The 26,998-nt window shown below is 38.6% G+C and overlaps 3 protein-coding genes and 2 long non-coding RNA genes across 5 annotated transcripts; 3 read left to right on the forward strand and 2 right to left on the reverse strand.

Moving 5' to 3' along the window:
• Positions 1-406: 406 nt before the first annotated feature.
• Positions 407-3,671, reverse strand: asb15b (ankyrin repeat and SOCS box containing 15b). The gene is made up of 9 exons (XM_056748853.1): positions 3,406-3,671; positions 3,263-3,318; positions 3,036-3,167; positions 2,775-2,933; positions 2,181-2,426; positions 1,565-1,736; positions 922-1,483; positions 696-849; positions 407-583 (listed from the first exon to the last, which is right to left on the reverse strand). Exons 1-9 carry the CDS (start codon positions 3,480-3,482, stop codon positions 414-416), a joined length of 1,728 nt encoding a protein of 575 aa, XP_056604831.1. The 5' UTR covers positions 3,483-3,671; the 3' UTR covers positions 407-413.
• Positions 3,672-4,882: 1,211 nt separating this feature from the next.
• LOC130421492 (actin nucleation-promoting factor WASL-like) lies at positions 4,883-15,037 on the forward strand. The gene is made up of 12 exons (XM_056749381.1): positions 4,883-5,283; positions 6,843-6,996; positions 8,438-8,636; positions 9,002-9,044; positions 9,575-9,728; positions 9,813-9,889; positions 10,813-10,909; positions 11,384-11,407; positions 12,962-13,154; positions 13,527-13,569; positions 14,104-14,257; positions 14,342-15,037. Exons 1-12 carry the CDS (start codon positions 5,227-5,229, stop codon positions 14,434-14,436), a joined length of 1,290 nt encoding a protein of 429 aa, XP_056605359.1. The 5' UTR covers positions 4,883-5,226; the 3' UTR covers positions 14,437-15,037.
• Positions 15,038-15,890: 853 nt separating this feature from the next.
• LOC130421091 (uncharacterized) lies at positions 15,891-16,556 on the forward strand. The gene is made up of 3 exons (XR_008906759.1): positions 15,891-16,040; positions 16,250-16,393; positions 16,472-16,556. It is a non-coding gene; the product is annotated as an uncharacterized LOC130421091 (long non-coding RNA).
• Positions 16,557-16,635: 79 nt separating this feature from the next.
• Positions 16,636-18,621, forward strand: LOC130421090 (uncharacterized). Its single transcript, XR_008906758.1, has 4 exons — positions 16,636-16,723; positions 16,798-16,855; positions 17,045-17,136; positions 17,487-18,621. It is a non-coding gene; the product is annotated as an uncharacterized LOC130421090 (long non-coding RNA).
• Positions 18,622-19,493: 872 nt separating this feature from the next.
• On the reverse strand, positions 19,494-26,832 carry dus4l (dihydrouridine synthase 4-like (S. cerevisiae)). The gene is made up of 6 exons (XM_056749359.1): positions 26,487-26,832; positions 26,282-26,403; positions 25,771-25,888; positions 23,507-23,629; positions 23,003-23,229; positions 19,494-22,921 (listed from the first exon to the last, which is right to left on the reverse strand). The coding sequence occupies exons 1-6, from the start codon at positions 26,564-26,566 to the stop codon at positions 22,671-22,673; spliced, it is 921 nt and encodes a 306-aa protein (XP_056605337.1). The 5' UTR covers positions 26,567-26,832; the 3' UTR covers positions 19,494-22,670.
• Between the last annotated feature and the right edge of the window lie 166 nt (positions 26,833-26,998).

Below are 26,998 nucleotides of genomic sequence, written 5' to 3' on the forward strand. Positions count from 1 at the left end.
AAGTCTCAATGTGAGGAGAACTTCGCAAAATAATGCGAATTATTATGGTTCAATTAAATGTCAATAACATTTTTAAGATTCTTTGTTTTGTAAAAAGCCTCACAGAAAACCCTAAGTCTTACACCGTGTCAACACCACATGCGACACATCATGACACATGCCTTGTTCTAATGGCATTATCGCATTGTGCCGCGCCGCATTCATTGTAGAGTTTAAATGGGTTAGAATGCATTCTATTGTCTTTTGTCATTTCGCATGGCACCAACGTAAACACGGTGTAGTGAATTGATTTATTTGTTAACATTTCATTTTTTAAAAACAAACATACTGTAAGTAAAACTATTTAAATCAATTTAAAACTAAAAGAGATATAAAAGTAAAGAAGAAAAAATGGCACATCCTTTGTCTAAATTTTAGTTTTCTATCATTTGTCCGTAAATGTCATATTCTTTGTAAAGCAGGAAGTTTTTCAGTGCTGGTGGAAAAGGAACCGTGCTCATGAACTCTGGATCATTCAGCCTTCTCAGCATCATCTGTCTCCTGATGACCAACCTGGCCAGATGCTTCAGCCGACGTGGGTTTCCTGGTATCACATGAACATAAAGAAACAAAGGTATTCAAATGAATAATTTACTAAAATCTGCCCATAGCAGCTACATTTTTTGTGTTTACTGTTACTGGTAACTGTGTCTTACTGAGAATGTCACAGATGTCACTCCACTCCTCCTGTTTCTCTATGTTCCGCTGCAGGTTGCTGCAGACGTGCACGCGATTCACGTAATCCAGAAGAGTTTGGACAACCCTCCCTGTCAAGTGTGCCATCCACGCCACGTTTATGAACTCGCAAAACTAAAAAGCACAAAACAGAGAGTAACTAAACTGTATTACAGTGTACAAGTGACACGTTGTGCCTTAACTTACTGTGACTTTGTTGGAAATGCTCCTGATTTTGTACGACTGGCTGTGAACCTCCACCCACGTGTATCTCCTCACAGGGTTGTCGTGGGAACATTCAAAACAGCTTTCTGCATGGTAACCGTTGTTAAGGAGCATCCGCAGCATCATTTCATCCTTGAGGCAGTACTGTAATGCCGTGGGAAACATTGTGTCGCTTACGACATTAAAGATGCAGTTGACATCTGCCCCGTGTGCCAGAAGCAGCCGCACCAGCTCGTATTTTCCAGCTCGGACAGCCACTAGGAGGCAGCACAGCGGGTCCAGCTCAGTCTTGGCACCTGAGTTCAGAAGCATCTCGCTGCAGGTGACATCACCATTGCAGACGGCAAAGTACAGCGGCGTCTTCCTCATGTCGCCGTAGTTCTCTGAGATGTGGGGGCTTAGGATAGAGTTGATGTCAAAGCCACTCTCAATCAGCAGCTTTAGACAGTCGACATGTCCACCGTCTGCCGCAGAATGGACCGGACTCATTCCGGAAAGACGGATGGCCCTCTTGGTGGTGATGGGAATGAGAGTCCTTAAGGCCCTATTCATTTAAAAGGAGACAACGTTTTCGTTATGGAAAAGCAGAGCTGTAGGGGATGTGAAAGATGAGATGTGTTCTCACAGGTAGTGCCCTTCGTAGGCTGCACGGTGAATAGGCAATTGATAGCAAAGACTTGCTACGTTGGGGCAAGCACCGTGCTGTAAGAGCAGATGGATACAGTCCAGGTTCCCCGAGCCAGCAGCATCATATAAAACACTGTCTCCGTTTGTGGCTTGTGCGGTTGGATCGCCCCCTAGAGGACAAAGTAAGAGAAACAATTCATTATACTGTTAGTAAAGAAGAAAAGGTAATTGCTAATTGCTGTTCTGTATTGCTATCCAAGGTTATATTAGAGCCCATGTTAAAGTAAATATGAAACACCATTTGATGCAAAATATGATGAAAGGAATGTGCATATATATTTCCATTTTATAAAGTTTGTCTAGTCTATACGCAGTTGAACATTGTTTACACAGAAAACACAGAATCCAGAAAAAAATAATGGAGGCATCCAAAGAGCTTTACAAAATCAAAAAATATATAAAACAGTTAAAAAATCTGTTAATGAAAAAAATCAATACAATATACTGTAATCAGATAAAAGCTAGTTTTCCATCAAATAGTTCATATGTAGTAAAATAATTGTTTGTACATTTTTTATTGGGTTTACAGTGTACCGTGCATACTCATTACTAACCATTTTGAATAAGGATGTCTAGTACTTCAGGTTGGCCGTACTCAGCGGCGATGCCCAACGGTGTGACCCCGTGCCCGTCTGGAGCCATGATCTTTCCTCCGTCCCTCAGCAGCAGCATCATAATGTCGGCACAGCCCACCTTGGCTGCCTCATGGGTGGCCGTCCATTTCTTCAAACACACCTGCGCCACCAAGGCTCCGCCCTTTATCAGTGCGTGAACCATCTCGTAAGAGCTTCTCCTCACAGCTGAGAATAAACATCGAGACCGTTGCTACATGCACTGATGTGAGACTTAATGCAAAACTAGACCAAACCTGTCAGCAGAACACAAAAGAAGATATTTTGAAGAACGTTGGTGACCAAAAATTGAAGACAAAACCGTAGAGACATTCCTCAAAATATCTGCTTTTGTGTTCCACAGGAGAAAGAAGAGAGGTTTACAATCACATGAAAGGGAATAAATGATGGAATCATTTTCATTGTGTGAACTATACCTGAATGTGTGTTTTAATAAAAGTATGTGTCTCCTCAATGGCTTACATCACCAAATTCAAGACATGCGGATGTGATTTTGTGATATTTTTGCTGTTTTACCCAGCAGAAGTGGAGTCTCGTCCCTGCTGTTGGTGTTGTGCGGGGACGCTCCGTGTTGGAGTAAAACCTTCACATTCTCCACGTGTCCTGCTTGACAAGCCAAAGTCAGAGCGGTCTCTCCGCTGCCCGTCGTCTCCTCCATGGTGAGCTCGTAGGATGCTGTCCAAAAAAAAAAACATGCATATTCTAGTGCATTAATTGTCATGTTTACCAAAGTTTGAGATTTGAATTTGAACACAGGGGTGTTGTGGACCCGCTCACCCATGAGGACGAAATCCAGCACCTCAGCATCCGGCTGGACAGATGCTCTGTGCAAAGGGAGCCAATCTCTGCCGTCTCTTTCCTTGAAGGCGTCGCTGTTTTTGAGCATTTTTCTCAGTTCATACACATCACCTGCATGACAACAGATCAGTGGAGAAATATCAGATGATTGGACAACTTTCAGAACCAGAGAACAGCTGTTTAGATAAAGGGTTCTAAATATGAACCTTCATCTATTGCTGATAAAATCTTCAGATTTTCATCACTGGCTGTTTCGAAAGTGCTGCACGAGAGAATTAAAACACATTCAGGTGTAAACATAGCTTTTCAATGATGATAAATGTTATTGTCAGAAGATGTCTGTGTGTACCTGCGTGAATCTTGAAGACTCATTTGAATGGCATACTCAACAAGCTGACCTTCATCCATCTGCTCAAAGTACTCCATTGTGTTTCAGAGATCACGAGAACATGAAAATAAAACTCCCTATGGATCTTTAGACTCGTGTTCAGCAGATGGTTAGTCGTCAGTAGAAATCGGTGGGAAAGTTTTAATAATGGATCAGACACAATATCGTGATCCATGCAGCGCAGACTTCAAACAGACTGAGTTTGTTTTGAATAGGTCCTGGAGGATATATTTAGTTGGTCCAGCTGTACCCAGACACTTTGAGAATTCAGGTCACCCTGACTCCACAAGTGGCTTTGAGTTACCCAACATGTCCTGCTGCACAAACATGCAAAACATTTGCTTTGCTGTTATGTGCCCTGCAAACACCACATCTGATGTGTGATTTGGTGGTTCTTTGTCGAATGTGATTAAACTGATCTGAATTAAGTTGAAAAGTCCAACCCCTGTGCCAAAAGTGTTTGATGTAGTAATTTTGGTATTGTTCTCAGAATTTGGAAGAACTCTTGTGCTCACTTTGTAAAAGTCCGGTTTCAAATCCCTCATTATTTTTAGTTCTTCAACAAATGAAACTTAGAAACTCTACCTCTACCAAAGAAATTATTGACAACGATCTAAAGACTCAATAGCCTAGTAGTTAAATTCAACAAATGAAACCCAAAAAATGTTGCCAAACGCTGTTGAGTCTCAATGGTTTAGTGGTTAAACTCTTGTTTTGAATTTGGGAAAGTATGGGTTTAAGTCCCCTACTTATTCACTTGCAAAACTACCGTTTCAAGTCCCCTAATTATTACGTTTATTCAACAAATGAAACAAAAAACCTACCTCCATTCAAAAAATATTCGCCAAAAGTTGTGGAGACTCAATGGTTAAGTGGTTTAATTCTTGTGCTCCTTTCACCAAAAGTCTGGGTTCAAATCTCTCAAGTTTTATGTTTCTTCAACAAATGAAACAAAGAAATTCTACCTGCACCCAAAAAGTGGCACTGCAGTCTCTCAATGGCTTAGTGGTTGAGCTATAGTGCTCACTTCATAAAAGTCCAGGATCAAATCCCTCAAAGTTTAAGTTTATTCAACAAATTTACTATAAAACTATACCTCTTCCAAAAAATCATTGTTAAACATGTCAGAGTCTCCTTGGCTAATTGATTGAACTCTCATGCTCATTTGGGAAAAGACATTCAATTGCTTTAACCATGAAAGTTGTGGCCTAATGGTTAGAGAGTTGGACTTGTGACAAAAAGGTTGCCGGTGTCGTTTGATTCTCAAGGCTGGCGGTTAATGACTGAGGTGCTCTTGAGCAAGGCACCTTACTCCTACTTGCTCCCTGGGAGCTGCAGTGATAGCTGCCCACTGCTCTGGGTGTAGTGTGTTTACTACTCTCTGGATGGGTTAAATGCAGAGGTCACATTTCAGGTATTGCGTTCACAATAAACCTGCGCCTCGCAGCCATTCAGTTGACAGCGTCGCGATGCGTCATGTATATCCAGGAGCGAAGTCCTCACAGTAGTAGAATAAGCAAATACGACGCTTATCCCGATGCGCAACGCTGGCACTGCCATGTTATATCGAAACCGAGTTCAGATGAAAGTTTAGAGTCTCAGGATTACTGCGGATTCACCGGGACATTAAGGATCGCGTTTTATTTCACGGATCCGGGATTATTACGCGTTCTCGATCTATTCCAGAGACTCTGGATTCAGACTGCGGTGATGGGAGATCAATGACCATATTTTCTGTTTAACACTTCCTGATCATCACTTTACACCATCGGATTGTCAAAAATGAGCGAAGAACAAGAAAACGAAGCGCTTTTCAACCATATGGGCAAGAAATGCACCGTAAGTTTACAAACATTTGCTTGATTTCTTTTCCAGCTTTCTGTATGTGATGTTCACTTCAGTAATACATGCTCTGTGATGTTACAATGTAGCGTAACTGTTTCAAAACAATGTAACACTTTGATGTTTTGTCACAAAGTGTTGCGCTGGAGTGATACATTGTGTCAGTTAATATAGTATCAGTGTTACACTTTGTGTTTATACTGGTGTGTGATACATTGTGACATTTCACAAAACCAGAGTTACAGTGCAGTGATATTTTGTGCTTACACCCGAGTGATACATTGTGTCAATAATATATCAGAGAGAGAAGAAAAAGGAGTTTGATTTATTTCAGCAACATGTAAATAAATTACAGGAGGTCATGGTGCTTTTAAAAGTCTTCATAAGGAAATAAAGTTGTGCCTTGTCATGGACACTTATCATTCCAATCACTGTTCCGTGACCTGTGTTTATAACTCATTAAACTCTTCTTCTGCCTCATTGTTTCACCTTTACATAATTACATAAACATTTCCCTGGTACTGTCAGACACATCCGCCATACAGACATTCAAACTATGTGTCATATGAAAACTATTTGTAATAATAGGCTTGTTTAGCAGAGGAGGTAGAAGGTAAATATTTAAGATGTATGTACAGTAATCATTGATGAGGCTGATGTTTTATCACTTTTGTTGACAAACCGTAAGTTTCACTTTATACATGTTGTATTGTAGCTGCAAACATGTTTTAGAGTCAGACGCAGTTTTTCTTTTTTCTTTTTCTGTATGTTTTAGCATCATTGGAATTATGATTTCGCTCCAGGAGTTTTTGTTTCTTGTTTTGAATCTTATATTAGTATTTGAGGTAATGTTTTATCCAGGTTTGCTCTGCCTCTGATCATTCGCTTGTTGGTTCTTAAACTGCCATTGGCTTGTCAAGTAGGTCATCGCTGTTCCTCATTCCTCATTTATGTGCACACATCTATGACTTTCCCACTTTTCTGGATTCATCACAGACAGGTCAAAGGAGTCAGAGAGGACCGGGCTTGATTTCTTTTAGGAAATATGAGAAACTTGAAGTAAACAAAAGTAGATCAATATCAAGACGAGGCAAAATTTGCAATTCAAAAATTGCAAAAGATATTAGATATATCAATCTGAATTTAACAGAATTTTCAGTGCAATACCAGAATCTCATCATTAGATGAAGAAAGTAACATTCATACATGCAATGGGTGTATTAAAATCATGGCACAATATATTGCAATACCAAAAAACAGTTTTCCTTTTTTATTTTATTTTTGTATCAAGTAAATTATTTTGATATAAAAGCTTTAATGAAACTTAGAATTTTGTTGAAAAAATGTGCTTTGTTTCCCCCCTAATACTTACATATATTGAAGATGCAGCATGATGCATTTAAAAGTGTATAAATGCATAAAAGTTGCTTAGAGAGTAAAAATTATAAAACCAATTAACATTTCTTTAGAAACTTTTGAACACTTTTGAAACATTAACAAATTAAAAGCTTTACAGCTTCATCATACGATGGTTTTGTCCATTTGACCTTTCTCAGCTGAATAACTTGGACCCAGACCTGAAGAAACTCTTTGACATGTGCGGCATCTCAGAAGATCAGCTGAAAGACAAAGAGACGTCGAAAGTCATCTATGACTTCATCGAGGAGAAAGGAGGAGTAGAGGCTGTAAAAGATGAACTTCAACGTCAGGGTAAGTCTGAGAAGTTGTGTGTATTTTTATTGACTTTTGCCTAATTCACTGCTCGATAACTCAATGCCCTATGCTATTTCCATCAACCTGAAACTGGATTAAAGCGTCTGCTAGATGACTAAATGTGGTCCAGAAGCACTGGCGATTACAGTTTTACTTATTTATTTAAATCTCACATACAAAATTAAAGCATAAACATATTTTTGATTCGGTTTAAAATCTTCTGTTAGTTGTATTTTGTCCAAACATTGTGTAGTATTAAAAACTGAATCGGGAAGTTCTTCTGGACCAGCGTTGGCTCAGCATGGTTTATGTCATCCAAAGTGGTTTATGCATAACTTTTAGAATTTTTTTAATGATTCAGTTATTGCAAACATACACATTTGCTATATTTCGATTACTTCTAATCTTTGGTAGTTTGTCCTACCAAACATCATTGGACCCCATTGATTTCCGTTGTATGAACACAAAACCACATTTATCAGAATATCTTCTTCATAAAGTCACTTGTTTTAAACCACATGATGGGAAATGAAAGATGACATAATTTATATTTTTTGGTGAACTGTCCCTTTAAGACGCATTGATGAATCTCTCGTACAGAACACGTGAGAATAATAATGTACCCCAAAATAATCCGCAAGAATCATTAAAGCCATTTTACAGTTTTATGTGCCCCTGTTTCTCATCACTGTAATGCTGCAGAAATCATAATAAGATTCTCATTTTTGGTGAAATGTACCGTGTCCTCATCACCGACCCTTATTGTGCGCTGTGTGCCCCCGGAGATTTACAGCAGATTATTGCTGGCTTTAACAGTTATGTAAAATCCAGCGGTGCTGTGTCATTTGCTGGGATTAAAAGAGGCGGGGTTTAGCTGTCAAGCAGCAGTCTTCAAAGAGGGAGACACACCTGCATTGTGCATATCAGCATGTGTGTTTCCAACCTTTGATAGCGTTTGGGGTGGTGGATCGTAGAGTTCAGAGATGATGTTCTGCACCACCTTTCTCTCTGCCCCATCCGATGAGCTCCTTGACGGGGGTTCGGATGTGTTCCCCTGCACTGCCTCGTACTCCCACAGGACAAACTTTATGCTCCGTTCTCAGACGCTGCGGTTAACCTGCGGCACAGTGTGGTGATGGGTCAGATCCTCATGGATGTGAGTGTAGAGGTTAGCCGGTCTGTTTCACCCTCACCTGTGTACAGAGAGAGTGAGACTAAAGGTAGGTGGTGATGTCATTAACTTTAGAAGAGGATTTTTTTAGGGCTCAAAAGATCGCTGGGAAAGTCTTTTTTGGTTTAGTTTTTGAGGATGAAGTCGGTAGATTTCTTCTTGACTGTCCCAAAACGGTTGGATTTGTTTTTAAAAGGAAAAATTGTGCAAAATCAAAATATTCATAATGCCATCGTGATGTTTCAAAATCCTTTTCTGAATCTTTAGGACCTTCAGGACCATCAGGACCCTCAGGACTTGTTTTGCCAATGGCGACGGTGGACATAAAAAACCCAGAGATCAACACACGTTATCACAGTAACTCTCAGATGAACAACATCAACCTCCACAGCAACTTCAAGAAGAAAGACAAGGGCAAAAACAAGAAAATATCTAAGGCTGAAATTGGCACCCCGAGCAATTTTCGGTGAGTTTTCAAAATGTCTGCACTTTTATCACAGTACTATTTTATCACAGTTTATTTATGATTTCCTTCCACTTAATGTTATTTTGGATTCATGGAGGTTTGTGTAGATTGTTGTGGTTGTGAAGTGTAATCGGATGGACAATCTCATGTAATATATCATTAAACATAATCCAGAGATTGATTTCAGGATTCTGGTTGATTTGTTGTAAACCAAAAGAGACGATGGCTTACTGTCAAATTTATTCTTGATTAGTGTCCAGATTTTCTTTTAATCTCTAGTTTATCTTAATTCGTTTAAACAGTTTCTGATGGTGGCTAATGTTTTATGCATCTCTATAAAGCGTGTCTCTTGATTTGTGTTTCAGACACGTTGGACATGTAGGCTGGGATCCCAACATAGGCTTTGATGTGAGTATTTTCATATTTTCGTTTCCCGGGTCCAGAGGTCATTGTAGGATCCCATCCTGAAGAGCGATAGTCATCTCGTACACAATGGGATTTGAGGGTGTTCTTTGGATCAGTGTTCTGTTTTTGTCATTTAAGTCTTAAATATTGCTTAAGTATATTCAATGGATAATACATTACATACATGTTATGTGTGTATTCAAATCATGGCACAATATATTGTAATACAAAAAACTTATTTCATTTTATTTTGTATTAAATAAGTAATTCATTTTGATATAAAAGCTTTAATGAAGCTTAGAATGTTGTTGAAAAATGTAAACCCTGTGTTGTGTTTCCCCCTAATACTTACATATATTGAAAATGCAGCATGATGCATTTGAAAGTGCCTAAATGCATAAAAGTTGCTTTGAGAATAAAAATTATAAAACCCATTAACATTTCTTTAGAAACTTTTGAACACTTTTCAAATTTTAACAAACAAAAAGCGTAACAGCTTCATACGATGGTTTTGTCCATTTGACCTTTCTCAGCTGAATAACATGGACCCGGACCTGAAGAAACTCTTCGACATGTGCGGCATCTCAGAAGATCAGCTGAAAGACAAAGAGACGTCGAAAGTCATCTATGACTTCATCGAGGAGAAAGGAGGAGTAGAGGCTGCAAAAGATGAACTTCGACGTCAGGGTAAGTCTGAGAAGTTGTGTGTATTTTTATTGACTTTTGCCTAATGAGCTGCTCGATAACTCATGTCCTGTTCTCTCTCTACAGCACCTCCAACTCCAAAAGGAGGTCCACCGCCACCACCACCTATCCACAGCTCAGGACCTCCTGTTTATAATCCGGATGTAAAGTGAAACATAGATCTTGTTATGACTCTGTTTTCTGTTGTGTTGTTAGTTAGAGATATGAGACTGGAGGAGCGGTGAGAATATAAGAGAAATCTGTGGTGGATCTCAGGGATCAGAATGCGGTTCTCCTTCAGCCCGAGAACCTGGGAGTGTTAGAACTAGTCCTCCCTTGGTTGTTTCTGGTGAACTGACTTTGACTGCTTTAATATGGCAGAATGAACATATAGCGGCCAATAGAAACAGACGTTAAGGAAGCATTTATGTGCACACATCTTTGACCTGTCTGTGATGAATCAGGAAAAGTGGGAAAGTCAAAGGAGTCAGAGAGGAGCAGGCTTGATAGGAAATATGAGAAACTTGAAGTAAACAAAAGTAGATCAAGGTCACTTGTGAACAAGACGAGGCAAGATTTCACCTGTAAGGGCAAAAGATATTAGATATATCAATCTGAATTTACTGAAAAGTATATACTTTGTTCTCACCTCAGCAGATCGTCAATCTGATCACAGATTCAGCTTCCTAAACTTAACATGAAATCAAAATAGTCTGTTTGTTTGCTGCATATTCCTGATCTTATTGTGCCCGATACATGTGTCTTATTTACATTAAAGGAGTATGTTAAACATATTATTTAAATAAAAGTTTTATGACATTTTCTTTTCAGGTGAGTAGGCCAGAATTCATCTAAACTGAAAGCTGTTTAGTCTATTTGTTTATCAAACAATGTAAAGCAAACATTCTTTAAAGATAATAAACAAACATTTTTCTCTATAGATAAAAAATCTTCATACAATTCACCTCATTTCTTTTCTTTTATTAAGTTTAAGACACACTTAATGTGCTTTCTGTTAGCAAGACTCTTAATCCAGTTGATTTGAGTAACACAAGTGAATGTAAAGAATCTTTACTTTGTACTTCAGACGTGTCAGATCGGACTCAATTTTGCCAGTGAAGAGGACGCCAAGGTCTTCAAAGCAGCGGCCAACGATCCTCTTGGCAAAAGACTGAGAAAAACCGGTAACTAAACCTGTGTGTGTTCTCAAACCTGACAACTGGCATGTACTGTATTCTCCTCTCATTTCTCTCTGTGAATATCTATCCTTTTCTCTTGATCTTTTCTTCTTAAGAGGCTGCTGTTGTACATCTCCGTCTGTTACTGTAATCTTCTCTTTGATGTCTGTTGGACCCTCGGGGGTCCGCTCGTGTAGGTCTGGTTCTGATTAGCTTTACTCTTTTAAACACGTCCTCCTCCTCCGCCGCCGTCTATGTGTACTGACTCACCAGCTTCTGCAGGGACAATGATAGGACTGTGTTCTCCGTCATTCACTTCTCTGTGCTCCGCCGACAAACTAACATCAGACGCAGTCTCTCTGATTTTCTGTATAACACAGACTCACCTCAAATCTCAGCGTGTCTCTCTTTCACTACTAAACATGTAAAGCATCCGGTGGTCAGTGTAGTAATAATGGTTTTCTTAATTTTGTCTTTCAGAGAAGAGACGCGAGCCCTCTAATGGTATGTTGAATTCTGTCAAGACTTAACAAAAAAGAACGATTAAAATGACAGATTTTGTCAGTCTTGTGTCCTTTTAATACAATACTGTACAATTTAAATTGGATCAAATATATTTGAAAAATGTGTACCTGTATAACCAATACGACTGAACGGAATTAAAGAAAAATGCGATATACGGTGGTGCAACAAAATATGTATTTAAAAGCTACAAAATAATATAACCAAAATACATATTTCACATTATTTCTGATTCTTGATCATCTTCCACACATCAGACACAGTCTCTATGCTATTTGCATCAACCTGAGACAGGATTAAAGCGTCTGCTAAATGACTAAACCTGAGTTTTACTTATTTATTTAAATCTCACATATATAATTAAAACATAAATATATTTTTGATTCGATTTAAAATCTTCTGTTAGTTGTATTTTGTCCAAACATTGTGTAGTATTGAAAAAAATTAATCGTAAAGTTATTTCAAACATACACATTTGCTATATTTCGATAACTTCTAATGTTTGGTAGTTTGCTAAGATTGGACCCCATTGATTTCTGTTTTATGAACAAAAAAACACATTTATCAGAATATCTTCTTCATAAAGTCACGTTTTTTAAACCACATGATGGGAAATGAAAGATGACATAATTTATATTTTTTGGTGAACTGTCCCTTTAAGACGCATTGATGAATCTCTCGTACAGAACACGTGAGAGTCATAATGTACCCCAAAATAATCCGCAAGAATCATTAAAGCCATTTTACAGTTTTATGTGCCCCTGTTTCTCATCACTGTAATGCTGCAGAAATCATAATAAGATTCTCATTCTGGGTGAAATGTACCGTGTCCTCATCACCGACCCTTGTTGTGCGCTGTGTGCCCCCGGAGATTTACATTAGATTATTGCTGGCTTTAACAGTTATGTAAAATCCAGCGGTGCTGTGTCATTTGCAGGGATTAAAAGGGGCGGGGTTTAGCTGTCAAGCAGCAGTCTTCAAAGAGGGAGACACACCTGCATTGTGCATATCAGCATGTGCGTTTCCAGCCTTTGATAGCGTTTGGGGTGGTGGATCGTAGAGTTCAGAGATGATGTTCTGCACCACCTTTCTCTCTGCCCCATCCGATGAGCTCCTTGACGGGGGTTCGGATGTGGGAGGTTGCCTAGCGCCCCTGCACTGCCTCGTACTCCCACAGGACAAACTTTATGCTCCGTTCTCAGACGCTGCGGTTAACCTGCGGCACAGCGTAGTTATGGGTCAGATCCTCATGGATGTGAGTGTAGAGGTTAGCCGGTCTGTTTCACCCTCACCTGTGTACAGAGAGAGTGAGACTAAAGGTAGGTGGTGATGTCATTAACTTTAGAAGAGGATTTTTTTAGGGCTCGAAAGATCGCTGGGAAAGTCTTTTTTGGTTTAGTTATTGAGTATGAAGTCGGTAGGTTTTTACTTGACTGTCCAAAATGGTTGGAATTGTTTTTAAAAGGAAAAATTGTGCAAAATCAAAATATTCATAATGCCATCGTGATGTTTCAAAATCCTTTTCTGAATCTTTAGGACCTTCAGGACCATCAGGACCCTCAGGACTTGTTTTGCCAATGGCGACGGTGGACATAAAAAACCCAGAGATCAACACACGTTATCACAGTAACTCTCAGATGAACAACCTCCACAGCAACTTCAAGAAGAAAGACAAGGGTAAAAACAAGAAAATATCTAAGTCCGAAATTGGCACCCCGAGCAATTTTCGGTGAGTTTTCAAAATGTCTGCACTTTTATCACAGTACTATTTTATCACAGTTTATTTATGATTTCCTTCCACTAAATGTTTTTTTGGATTCATGGAGGTTTGTGTAGATTGTTGTGATCGTGAAATGTAATCGGATGGACAATCTCATGTAATATATCATTAAACATGAGTGATAATCCAGAGATTGATTTCAGGATTCTGGTTGATTTGTTGTAAACCTAAAGAGACGATGGCTTACTGTCAAATTTATTCTTGATTAGTGTCCAGATTTTCTTTTAATCTCTAGTTTGTCTTAATTTGTTTATACAGTTTCTGATGGTGGCTAATGTTTTATGCATCTCTATAAAGCGTGTCTCTTGATTTGTGTTTCAGACACGTTGGACATGTAGGCTGGGATCCCAACACAGGCTTTGATGTGAGTATTTTCATATTTTCGATTCCCGGGTCCAGAGGTCATTGTAGGATCCCATCCTGAAGAGCGATAGTCATCTCGTACACAATGGGATTTGAGGGTGTTCTTTGGATCAGTGTTCTGATTTTGTCATTTAAGTCTTAAATATTGCTTAAATATATTCAATGGATAATACATTACATACATGCTATGTGTGTATTCAAATGATGGAACAATAAATTGCAGTACAAAAAACTTATTTCATTTTATTTTGTATTAAATAAGTAATTCATTTTGATATAAAAGCTTTAATGAAACTTAGAATGTTGTTGAAAAATGTAAACCCTGTGTTGTGTTTCCCCCCTACTACTTACATAAATTGAAAATGCAGCATGATGCATTTGAAAGTGCCTAAATGCATAAAAGTTGCTTTGAGAATAAAAATTATAAAACCCATTAACATTTCTTTAGAAACTTTTGAACACTTTTCAAATTTTAACAAACAAAAAGCGTAACAGCTTCATCATACGATGGTTTTGTCCATTTGACCTTTCTCAGCTGAATAACATGGACCCGGACCTGAAGAAACTCTTCGACATGTGCGGCATCTCAGAAGATCAGCTGAAAGACAGAGAGACGTCGAAAGTCATCTATGACTTCATCGAGGAGAAAGGAGGAGTAGAGGCTGTAAAAGATGAACTTCGACGTCAGGGTAAGTCTGAGAAGTTGTGTGTATTTTTATTGACTTTTGCCTAATGAGCTGCTCGATAACTCATGTCCTGTTCTCTCTCTACAGCACCTCCAACTCCAAAAGGAGGTCCACCGTCACCACCCAACAGAGGGCTCGGATCAGCTCCAAAAGTTGAAGATGAAGATGAGTGGGAAGACTGATAAAAAGTTTTCCTTTCCTGGATTCACGTGCAATTTTACATCAAGTCTTCTTGATTTGTAGAGTTGAATATTTTCGGGTCTTTTTTGTAACATTCGCTAAAGGGAAATCGATGTCGATTATTTGACGAGAACACTATTTTCATACTTTTCTCCTGTACTTTACCTTTTCTTATTCAGATCCTAGTTAAGCACTATTATTTTCTTAATGAAAATGCATATTTCGTTCCGTTTCTAATATGTACATTTGCTCAGAGACTCGGTTTATATTTTTGTATGAACCGAAAAATGATAAAAAAGACTTGATGATGGGGATATGATCGCAATGTCACGGTTATGTTTACACAATGTGTGCAAGCTGCTCTTTCAGAATTCCCGGATATAACACTAAAGTTATCAGAAATAATCTCTGTGTATCTGTCTTTGTGCCAGTTTGCATTTTTAAATGCAAAACAATAATTTCTCACATGTTTTGTGTGCCATTTTTAAACATCTTAACGTGATTCATACGCTCTCAGTCTTCTATGCGACTCGAAACCTTTGCAATGAGGTTGAACAAAAACATTTTAATTGTACATTTTAATAAATGTTCATATTTACAGAATCCTGATATTATGGATTGTTTTATTCATTTGTATTTTCATTCTAAGCCTCTGCAAATTTAAGTTGCATTTCCTTTTGATTTGATGCAAAATTATTGATGCACATAAACTACACATGGATAAATGCGTATGCGGGTTGAAAGTCTTGGTTCAAATCCAGCCATTTTTAAGGTGAGCTCAGCTAAACACTTCTTTCAATTGAAATTCAAATCCTTTTTGCTTTTTTAAATCAGGTAAAACAAACATCCTTATCCATCGAAACGGTCAGCAAGTCCATGTCAGTTCAGTGGCTGAATTCTCGCACTCGGCATTTGAAAATACGCGTTCAAATCGCCTACTACGCATACTCATACTCCTATTACGCATACGCCTACTACGCATTGTATTAAATAAACAATTTCTTGAAGTCCTGTAGTTTTATCGCATTTAAAGACACCATATGGTACATTGACATCTAGCAGTTGAACTTGGTATCGCTGTCTAAATATTGGAGAGAAAAGTTTATCCAAGCTACTGGTGTTGTCACTTTGAAACCGTCGCGTCTGCTAATTTATTAAATGTAAGCACTTACTAAATGCATACATTTTCAAAGCCATAAACCTACAGTACATTGGCTTTAGAGACACGCTTGGTCATGCCGGATAAAACGATAAAGAAATCAACTAAATTATTATAAGTATTTTAACAGCACTGCAAATACTTCATACCAATTTGTCTAGACATAAAAGTGTATACATGTTAATTATTAAAAAAATATGCATTTCTGCCTTCATTTCAATTTTAAATCTTCCACTTACATTAAAAACAAACTACAAGGAGCCATAAGCAACAAAAGTGGGAGTACGGATAGTGACCATCAGTGACCCAAACAATGCTGGCAACATCGGCACCACGGTGGCCGTGCCAGCAGGCGCAGATCCAAGCACAGTAGCAAAAGTAGCAATAGAGAATGCAGTGCAGCAGAGAACAAGTGTGCCCTCTCCGCTTCCTGAAAACAACACTCAGGTAACGTGTTTTAAAGTGTCTGCTTTTTAAGGTATACATTAAATACATTAAAATACCTTAGATTTTTATATTAACTCCTCTGTTTTGCATTTGCAATGAAAATGCACAAATTAAGTGCACAAGTAACTGCTACAGAAAGTGTACAAATGTAAATCAATTTCAGTTGATCTGTGATCGAATAAATTACATTATTCCATATGTCTCTACAGCAGCCTGTAGCAGAGCAGACTCCTCCCCCAGCGGAGCAGGCCCCCCCAGGGAACCAATCAGAGTTCACAAGCTCCCGCCCCCTCTCAAGATCAAGCACGTAAACCTGGACAGAACTTTAAATGTTTGTGGCAGGCATGCAGACGGTAAGAACTCCCGCTGGTTGTGATCGAGCTGTCGCACTGGTGCATGTTAACCGTAACACTGTTTCTTTTGAATTTCAGATGGTTTGACACCCAGGCCAGTGCCTCTGGGAGGGATGTGGCCCGTTTCCTCGTCAAAGACTATCCTTCATTACACACCTGCAGGCACGGCCCTTCTCTGTATTAATGCCATGAGCCCTGAGAGCTGGTTAACTGTGTCTTATTAATCGATGATGTGTGCGTTGTGCAGGATAAGCATTGTTCGAGGGATGCGCTCTTAGCTGGACTCAAACTGGAGGAGCAAACACAAGGCAGCAACACCAACACTTCCAAGTGTGTAGAATATCTTTTCGGTTTTGTTTGTTGTTTTTGGAAATGTTTGTATTGATGATGTTTGTGTTGCTCAGGTCTCCTCCAGCAGCGGTCAGCAGGGGCTCGCGAAATCTCTTGTCCAGGGACTTCACAGTGAGTATATAATAACAATTTTAACATTTATTTTTCTTATTGTTTTATGTTTGTCTGAATAATTCATGTGTGGATAAAGCAATTCTGATCCACTTGAAAGAAAACTCATGGAAATTACTCTTGAATTAACAAAACATATGTTTGAAATGTCTGGTAACGTTAAAACTTTTATTAATTTTCTCGGCTCAGGATGATAAGGAGGGACCAATGACCAAACACATCAGATTAACTGCTGCCTTAACGTTAAAGAACATCGCAAAGTTCTCTGATTGTGGACGGAAGTAAGTGATCCTTTTTATTGCTGTGTTGTAAATTTCTACTGTCTGCACTGTTAGACGTCTCACGAAAACTGTCAAAAACACGTCCAGGTCATTGTAAAGATAAAAAAATTCAACAGCTCAAAGCACCTGAAGGCATTATTCTATTGAAGCATTGAACCTATCTATATATAGACTTATCCACTTAAAAGAAAAAATCTTCATAAAGTTTAATAAAAGGTATTGATATTTAAATGAAAATGTCTGTCACATTCCATTACATTTTGTGAGAGATTTTGCCATTTAACAGGTTTAATTTACCACTCAGGTGATGTCTGACCCCTGTTAAATGTTTGTCATGTTTTTGTGTTCAGGTTGGTGAGGCGACACGAAAATCATCTCTCTGTGCTGGCTCTGAGCAGTATGGAGGTCTCCACCACGCTCGCTAAATGCCTTTACGAACTGACGCGCTCTCTGCAGGCCTGAGCTCAGCTCAGCTCAACCCAAAAACCTTCAAAAGGAAACGTAAATGTTCCCTTTCTGCTGCCACACAGGCCGTCAGCAACGTCGAGGCGACGTCTCTTGGCCCTCTGAAACCCCACCTCTGTCTCTCCATTCCACCGATCCCCCTCCCTCCCCCTTACAAACTGCCACGGGTCTTCCACCAGCCACTCAGAAACCAGCGCCCATTTCACTCTTCGAACCGCCTCGTCACGCCCGGCCCAGATTTGTGAATAGATATAAAGTTAAATGAGTCTCCTCCTCCTTCATGCCGCTGCAGCCCGTTGGTATCCGCAGCATTAATTTAGTAGATTCAGCCTCTGTTATTTTAACCCCTCGTATGAGATGTGATTCTATACTCAGCAGTGGATGAATGTACTTAACCCTGTAAATATTCTGCGAAGGTACTGATGCTGTAAAGTTTTGGTAGGGCTGGCAGAGGCCTACAAGGTTTTTCTTTGTGGAACTGTGATATTCCCCTCCTTGGCCCCTCTTTCTTTTTGTACTATGTAACTTGTAGAACTCATTTTGCTGGCTGAAAGAGTATGAAATAATATATCGTATGTCATTTTGTAGAAGAGATGAATATTGAAGGTATTCCCCCTCAACCTGTATTCACTGTAACGCCAGTGTGCGAGCTGCCCGCCCGTGCTCAAGTCCTTTTGTATTTGTAAATTGGTTTAAATACATGGAGTTTTATACAGGTTTTCTCCTGTGTTCTTTGCTTTCCGTGCAGGTATGATATTTTCCTCCAGATCGTTTTCTATCTTCATATAGTGTTTTTTCTCCTGTTTTTTCCGTTTTCCCCAGGCCTCTTTTGCTGTGTTGTGTAACATTTATTATTGCCTGTTGTGTTAGCATCCCAGCGGGGACATGACCCCCACTCACCATTTTTGCAGTGTCTGTAGGGTGTGTGATGATACATATATCTAACAGTCTGATATAGATTGGCTTCATTTACTTTGGTGACTGTTTATAGTTTTTAAATAAAAGAATGAACATTTTTGACACGCTTTATTCTTTGGAATCTCTTGCACACTTCATAAAAAAGCATTCATCTGTTTGTGTTGCAAAATAAAAAGGGCTCAATCTTCCCTCAGACTTCATAACCTCTGATCTAACTCACACATGCCCGGGCCGTCAACAGCTGAAAATCAAGACTAATAAACTTCAGGTGTTTCAGTGGGAAATAAACTCTACACAAATGCTCTAGGATTCACTGATTGGAGAATTTCGGGTGTGAAATAAACACTGTACAAACCGTATACCACCAACATTTTATTTTATATAAAGTTTTCTCATTTTTATAGCAAATTTTGTGATATAGTTGTTATTCTCTGATTTTAAAGATTAAAATTAAAAAATTCTATAAAATCTATGAATCGCTCCAGTAATTTATTCATTCTGACAGATTAAAAGGTGGAAAAAAAAGTATATACTTGCATCCTGAGGTTGTTCATACTTGAATACAAATCACAAACTAAATGTTTTGTGAATTAAACATCTCGGAAGAATGCTTGTCTTTCATACTTTGAAGTGTGGGTTAAATCGCATCATCTTTACATTTATTTTTTATATGAACAGGCCTGTATGGTGATTTGTGACCATTAAAACCTCACCTGAGCAAGATTCATTTGCTCGGGGTTGATCTCCTGCATTTTACATTCAGTCATTTAGCAGACGCTTTAATCCAAAGCGATTTACAAAGAGTTTAGGGACCAATAATACAGTAGTGCAAATGCAAAGTTGCTGGTTTTAACAAAAGCTAGACCACTACCTGTTTGGAGAAAGGGTTAGTGTTTTTTTTATGCTTTAAAGTCAAAAACGGTCGTCATATAAATTCCCATAATCTATGTTACTCTAGTGCAAATTCACTGGGCTTGAACTTTAAAGTTTTTATTTGTATATCAACAACAATATGTTGAATTATCACAAATTCATTGATTCAGAGTTTGACAGCTTCATTCCTTTTCCTAAACATCTTGGTTGATATCACACTGCTTTTAAGCACCATTACTCACAAAAAATGTGCACTTAAGTATGAAGTTTGATGGTTTAGGGTTTGAATGTTCTGTTTTCTTAATATAAGACTTTGAAAGTCAAAGAACCCAGAACAAATCCAAACACTTATACTAAAACACATTGGTTCAGGGGGTTAAGCTCTTGCCTTTCTTACCTGAAAGTCTTTAAATCTCATTCAAAACTCTACAGAAAATACACAGAAAACAAAGAACCCAGAGAAAATCATATCAAACCTTTGCAAACTAAACAACTCAGGGTTTAAATGGTCTTGGTTCAAATCTCACTCTTAAGATTTTTAAATGGTATTTAACAAAAAGCGAACTGCTGCAAATTAAAAAACTATGGGGTTAATCTCTTGACTTTTGTACCTGAAAGCCTTGGTTCAAATCTCAGTGTTTTAAGCCTTGACATTGCATTGAAGACCTCACCTTAAAAAGTCAGTTCAGCTAAATCAGAACTATCACAAATGGGTGCAGCTCAATGGCTCAGCAATATGAGCGCTGAGACCGGTGTAAATGGTCTTGAGTTCAATCCCAGACTCTGACACTTTATTTGTCTCTCCTATTCAGTCTTGGTTTAAAGAATAACAGATATATCCGTACGGAGAACAGTTTCAAGCGTCCCTTGCACGATGGCACTGGAGGATGAGCATTTACAATGAGAACATGAAGTCAAGGGTTCAAGGCTGGTCACTGACACTTTAAATGTTCAATCACATTTCTTGTGCGCAACTCGTTAAAAAAAAAGATAAATACGCCCGGAGAACTTTGTATAGCATCCAGTGCCCAGTGACTGAGGGGTACAAGCTCTGAGACTGAAACAAGTGATAACAGGTTCAATCCTTGACTCAGACACTCTAAGTGTTCAACCACATCTCTTATGCACAACTTGTTTAAAAAAAAAAGATAAATACTCCCGGAGAACTGTATATAACATCCAGGGCCCAGTGGCTGAGGGGTACAAGCTCTGAGACTGAAACAAGTGATAACAGGTTCAATCCTTGACTCAGACACTCTAAGTGTTCAACCACATCTCTTATGCACAACTTGTTTAAAAAAAAAAGATAAATACTCCCGGAGAACTGTATATAACATCCAGGGCCCAGTGGCTGAGGGGTACAAGCTCTGAGACTGAAACAAGTGATAACAGGTTCAATCCTTGACTCAGACACTCTAAGTGTTCAACCACATCTCTTATGCGCAACTTGTTTAAAAAAAAAAGATAAATACGCCCGGAGAACTGTAAAATTTGTGAAGGACCCAATGGCTCAGTTGGAAGAGCACTGGAACTAGATCAGAAGGTCTAGGGTTCAAAGCCAGTGCATGACTGGAATCACCACAGGAAACAGATCAAGCAGGAACCAGGAACCAAATCCCAGCCTGAAGGAAGAAGCAAGACATGAAGACTGGAGGGCGTGAGAAGATACCCAAACCGTGAAAGGGGGAGACGTTGGAGCGTGTCTCCCCCGAGGTTCAAGAGTGCAGGCACAGGGGGTTATACACCAGAAGCCAAAATTTTACCTAAATTTTACAAAAATACTTAACAGTTCCTTGGAACTGGCTGATAGCTAGCTGCTACAACAAAAAATAACGTTGACAAAACCCCAATTTATGGAGTGCATTCTCCGCTGGTCGTCTTCTCCGCTGGTCGTCTTCTCCGCTGGTCGTCTTCTCCGCTGGTCGTCTTCTCCGCTGGTCGTCTTCTCCGCTGGTCGTCTTCTCCGCTGGTCGTCTTCTCCGCTGGTCGTCTTCTCCGCTGGTCGTCTTCTCCGCTGGTCGTCTTCTCCGCTGGTCATTCAGATGCAGGTCTATACCTGGCCTCAAACCCCAGACCTCTTGATCTTAGAGTAGTGTTCCTTAACACTGAGCCATTGGGCACTGCATGACTGAAGGAGTCCTCCTGGTAACTTTATCCCTGTTATTGAAACCTGAAACACATGAAATGTGAGCAAGAACACAAAGTAAGCCTTGAAACCTCAACTACCAAATTCTAACCCAGTGATTCTTACCCCTGAGCCACAGGACTCTGCATGTCAGAATCAAATCTCCTGGTAATTTTATCTCTTTACACTTACCTGGACCACATAAGAGATGTGAGAGATCACCCAAAGCTGGATTTGAACCCTGAGCTATCAAGCCCTGGTCAAGTGCACATTACCACCAGACCACTGGTCACTGCATGCTTCAAAAACTTCTGGTAAAATCTTCAGTCATATGACTATTACCAGAGACTTAAACCCACGAGCCTCTGGTTTTTGGAATATCACTTACAAATCACTTCAGATATAATGTTAAAGGGACACTTCACCCAAAATGGAAAATCCTATCATACTTTACTCACACTCAGGTTGTTTCAAACCTAAATTTCTATGTTCTGTAGATCACCGAGAAATATATTTGGAAGAATGTCAGCAATTTTTAGTTCGGGGAAATCATTCACTACCATAGTAGAAAAAAATGATTGTGTATTTTTCTGTTTGTTGCACAGAAAATTTGACATTTCATTAATTTAGGAAAACAAACTGGGGTTCTTGGGTACCTTTGACTACCATTTAATTCTTCCTACTATGGTAGTCAATGATGTTCCTCAACTGTAAACTGCTAACATTCTTCCAAATATCTTTCTCTGTGTTCATCAGAACAAAGTAATTTATACAATTATGAAACAATCTAAGGATAAGTAAATGATGACCTTCATTTTGGGTATGAACTATCCCTTTAAAGGCTCTTTTAAAGTCACTTTTCTTATAGCGTCTGCTAATTTATTAAATGTAAACACGATATATTGGATAAAAGCACTTACTAAATACATACATTTTCAAAGCCATACACCTACAATACATTGGCTTTAGAGACAAGATGGTCATGCCGGATGAATTGATTAAGTATTTTAAAGGCACTACAAATGCTGCATACCAATTTGTCTAGACATAACAGTGTATACATATTAATCATAAACAGCACTGGTTTATTTAAGAATTCATTTTGCATTTCTGCCTTCATTTCAATTAAAAATCTACATTCATTAAAAACAAACTATAAGGAGCCATAAGCATTGTGGAGGTAGTCAATGACCGCAGAAGTACTGGATAGATTATTGAACACTCTCCTCTCAGGCTGAGAGGTGATGCGCTCTAACATGTAAATCAAATGATGGTGGAAACAAGTAAAAGGTGTCCCGTGTTCTAAAGCAACGTCTACCCAGTCCCAAACACACTGAAGCGGGGTCTCCTCAAACCCTGCGAACATGGCAGGATTGGCCAGCAACCCACGGGCAGCCATCACACCTGCAAGAGTTCAAACAACAGCACATCAGATGAGAAATGCCTACATCAGACTGGATCAGATGTCAAGCACCGCACACGCACCATCCACGCCTGTGAGGTCACGGGTGGACTCAACGTCCTGCATGTTCTTGATGTCTCCGTTTGCGATGACGGGGATGGACAGGCTGCTCTTGATGGTCTTAATGGCATCGTAGTGGACGGCCTGGTGCCTCTCATCAGCTGTACGACCGTGAACCGTAATCCACGACACACCTGCTGCCTCCACTTTCTGACAGAGGTCCACTGTCTTCCTGATATCCTTATGGATTCTGAGGATCACACAAAAACAATATATTGAATTAACACCTGATTTTATGAAACATCACAATTTACTTTTTCCTGTTGTGTAACATTAAACTGAATGAGAAACTCTTACAGAATAAGACCAAATGAAGAAATGAAATGAGACCTTACTTAAGTAAAAAGATAACAACATGATTAAATTAACAAAATATGCAAATCTAAGAAGCAGCAATAATGAACAGAAATCTATGATATAGCCGCTTTAGATGTCTTTAGCTTATTAAGAGTCAAACACATGCTCACCTTATTTTAATGGACACTGTGTAGTTGGGATTGTCTATTTGGTTTCGAACATGTCTCACCATATCTCTGACCAGCTCAGGTTTGTTGATCAGACAGGCTCCGTAACCTTCAGACACAGCCCACCTGCAACAAACACAACACCAATGATGTCCAAATGTGATCAAATCTACAGAAATCAGAAATTGATCATATCAGTGACTATAAGAGGTGTAAATAAGAGTTAAAATATGAGAATACAGAGCTCTAACATTTAAATATATTCAAGAAGTGTGTTTCCTCATCCCGTTATCTTGAACTTTGTTTACAGCGACAGTACTTTTTGAGGTTATTTTATACACTTATTTGTAACACTCTTCCATAATATTATTAGGTAATGCATACATGAACATAAACATTTAATAATGATAGTTTAGGTTAATGTCAGCATTTTAAAAGACATTTTTTAAATCAAAAGCTTTAACTGATAACATTAGTTATTGTACAGTAAACAAGCATGAAGCCTGAAGTATTGGCATTAGCACACAGTACAAAGAGCAATAATTCTTAATCCTAAAAAGCAATTGCCCAGTTTCACAGACCAGGCTTAAAGCTAAACTAAAATGGATGTTCAAGTTGTCTTAACTAAAAATAACTTGTCCAGATATATGTTAAAACCAGTGTTTTGTCTCAAAATAGTTTTATCTAAGGTATTTTTATAAAAGCAAGTTAAATATCCTAATTAAACTAAAACATAGTCCGGGTTTAATCTAAGTCTTGTCTGTAAAACTGGGTTTATATTTTTCAAACAGGGCTTAGTTTAAGCCAGGACTAGTTCTTAAATAAGTATATTTAAGTAGCTTCTTTAAAAAACATCACAGGTGTGCATCTTGAGACAAATCAATGGCACTGACATATTTTAAAGGGGATCTCCGACCCAAAATGAAAATTCTGCACTTGACTACCCACCCTCAAGTAGTTTAACATCCATAGGACCTCCGTTTTACCCCAGAATGCAAATTAAGGTAGTTTTGAAAGTTTTGAAAGCTTTCTGACTCCTCCATAGAACAAACACCGGAGCCCTATGACAGTGCTTCCGGTGTCAGCATCGCTCGGCGCATACGTGTTCTGACCACACAGGCTCAAGTCGTGTAGCTCTCTGAAACACTCGCTGCAAACTAATACTAATATCAGGAAATTTTCTAAAATAGTCTTTAGATTTGTTTGTTTGCTCACGAAAGTATCCTCGTCGCATAACATTAATTTATACTGAACCACCAGAGTCCCATGGAGAGCGCTTTGAAGATTGGTTGCGGTGCAATTTAAGGAGGTGTTATTAGGAAAAATGGATGTCTTACAGATGTTAAAACACTTGAGGTTCAGTGATAAATAACATTAATTCTGCCATTAATCAGAGTTCCCCTTTAAGATCTGTCATTGCAAGTTATTTTCGGTTACGACAGCTCAACCTTGCATTTTAGTCAAGGATTAGTTCTTAAACCTTGTCTGTGAAACTAGGCATAAATTGCTTATTGTTAGTTCATAATGTGTTACCGATTTATTTAAATGTAAGATTATTTAGAATAAAGTGACACTTTTTTTTATATGTTCAGATAAAATAGGTCCTCATATATCTGTATACTGTGGTAGGCTTTGTGAGACCAGTTTTATTGCACTTATGCTTTTTGTGTTTCTTATGTTGTTCCAATTGCATCCATTGTTTACTTCTTTTGTAAGTCATTATGGATAAAAACACTGCTAAATGACTAAATGTCAATGTAAATAAACACTGTTTCCCGGACAAGGACTAGCTTAAGCCATTCCTTAGTTAAATTAGGATATTTAAGTACATTTAGAAAACATACTTTGCAACAAAAAAAACATGGTCTGCATCTTAAGACAAAAAAATGTCAGTGGAAGTAGGTTTCAATCAAGACACCTCAAATATTTAAGTTAGTCTGGGTCTAGGCTTAAGACCTGTTCGGGAAACCGCCCCATAAGAAGTGTTCCTTTAAAACAATGGCCCGGTTTCACAGACAAGACTTAGCTCAAGCCAGGGGTCCGTAGTATAAACCGATTAGACTCATCCAATTTCTTTCTTCCAGACTGGTTTTAACTTCTTCAAATCAGTTCAATGAAAAGGTAGATTGGGCTAATTAAAATATGTAAAGTAAGACTGATTAGTCCTAACTAATTGCTAGTCGATGAGACACAGTCTTAACTTAGCGGCTAAACCTCGTCTGTGAAAAACTTGTGTTAAACGTTTTCTGAATATTAGATTATGTTACCTTTGTGGACAGCCACAATTCAGATCCACTCCATCTGAAAAAGCGGACACCACACATGCTGCGTCTGCCAGCGTCTGTGCATTCTTGGCAGCAAACTGCACAATTAAGGGTCGATCACCTGAAAAACACACAAAAATGAATGTATAAGTGAAAAGGCGTTAGGCAGAAACTTTTTTAAAAAGTAACATACACTCTGCACTTAGTTTAAGGGAACTAACCACAAACCACCACGCATGTTATAATCTACTAATTGTGCAGAGAAGAATGGAGTAAAATGGATCAGTGGGTGAGCCGGGCATCCAGTAACTTTTGTCTGTGATTGACAGGTACACATCGGTGCTATTTCTTAATAATAACTGCAAATAAATTACATCAACATTTAGGAAGACATGATACACAGATGATATCAAAGTTTACATACACAGACTAAAAGCCACAAAACTAAAATTTTAAGTTTATATCGAAATATCACATCCACCCCATTCTATCTAATAGTAACATTCTGTCTTACTCTTGTTGGTGGTGAATTCACTGTCTCTTGCTTTAGCAGATTGCATGAAGTCTTCTGCAACGATCATGGGGGTGAAACACAAATCACAATCATATTTCCTCACCAAAGCTCTAAAAGCCAACCTGAAAAGAAATGACATGGTTTTAGATATAAGGACCAAAACAATTCATCCTCGGTTTTATCATTTATGATAAACTTAACTTACTTTGAGTATCGCACCATAGGTGCACAGACTTTCACTGTAGTTCCGCTGTTAAACAAGTCCATGACATTCCCACTATGCATTGTTATTTTTTATTATAATACTATATTTGTCAACAATTCGGTCTCTTTAAATAATGACATGCTGTGGGAGTCTTTTCGAAGCCTAACCGTACAAACACGCAATATTGAGCTTTTCCATTTTCAGTCAGCTAAAGAAAAAAGCTCATGCAAACATTAAACATAACGTTACTTTAGCCTTACAACAGTTAACTCGACAAATTATTACAATAAAACACTTGTTTTGATACTGCACCGGTGTCTCACTATTCACACGCGCGCGCATTCGTTTTCCGGTTGCCAGTGGGTGTGTTTAACATTTGACCTCTGGTCAATAGAAAACGCTATAAATATTTTTGCTAATTATATTCGAGTTTTTTTGCCAAGATATACGCACAGAGTCACTTTTAAATGCACAATTTAAAAAATAAAAACAACATTCTAATAAAAAACAGC

The sequence above is a fragment of the Triplophysa dalaica genome, chromosome 5 (assembly GCF_015846415.1).
Source record: "Triplophysa dalaica isolate WHDGS20190420 chromosome 5, ASM1584641v1, whole genome shotgun sequence".
Classification (NCBI taxonomy): Eukaryota; Metazoa; Chordata; class Actinopteri; order Cypriniformes; family Nemacheilidae; genus Triplophysa; species Triplophysa dalaica.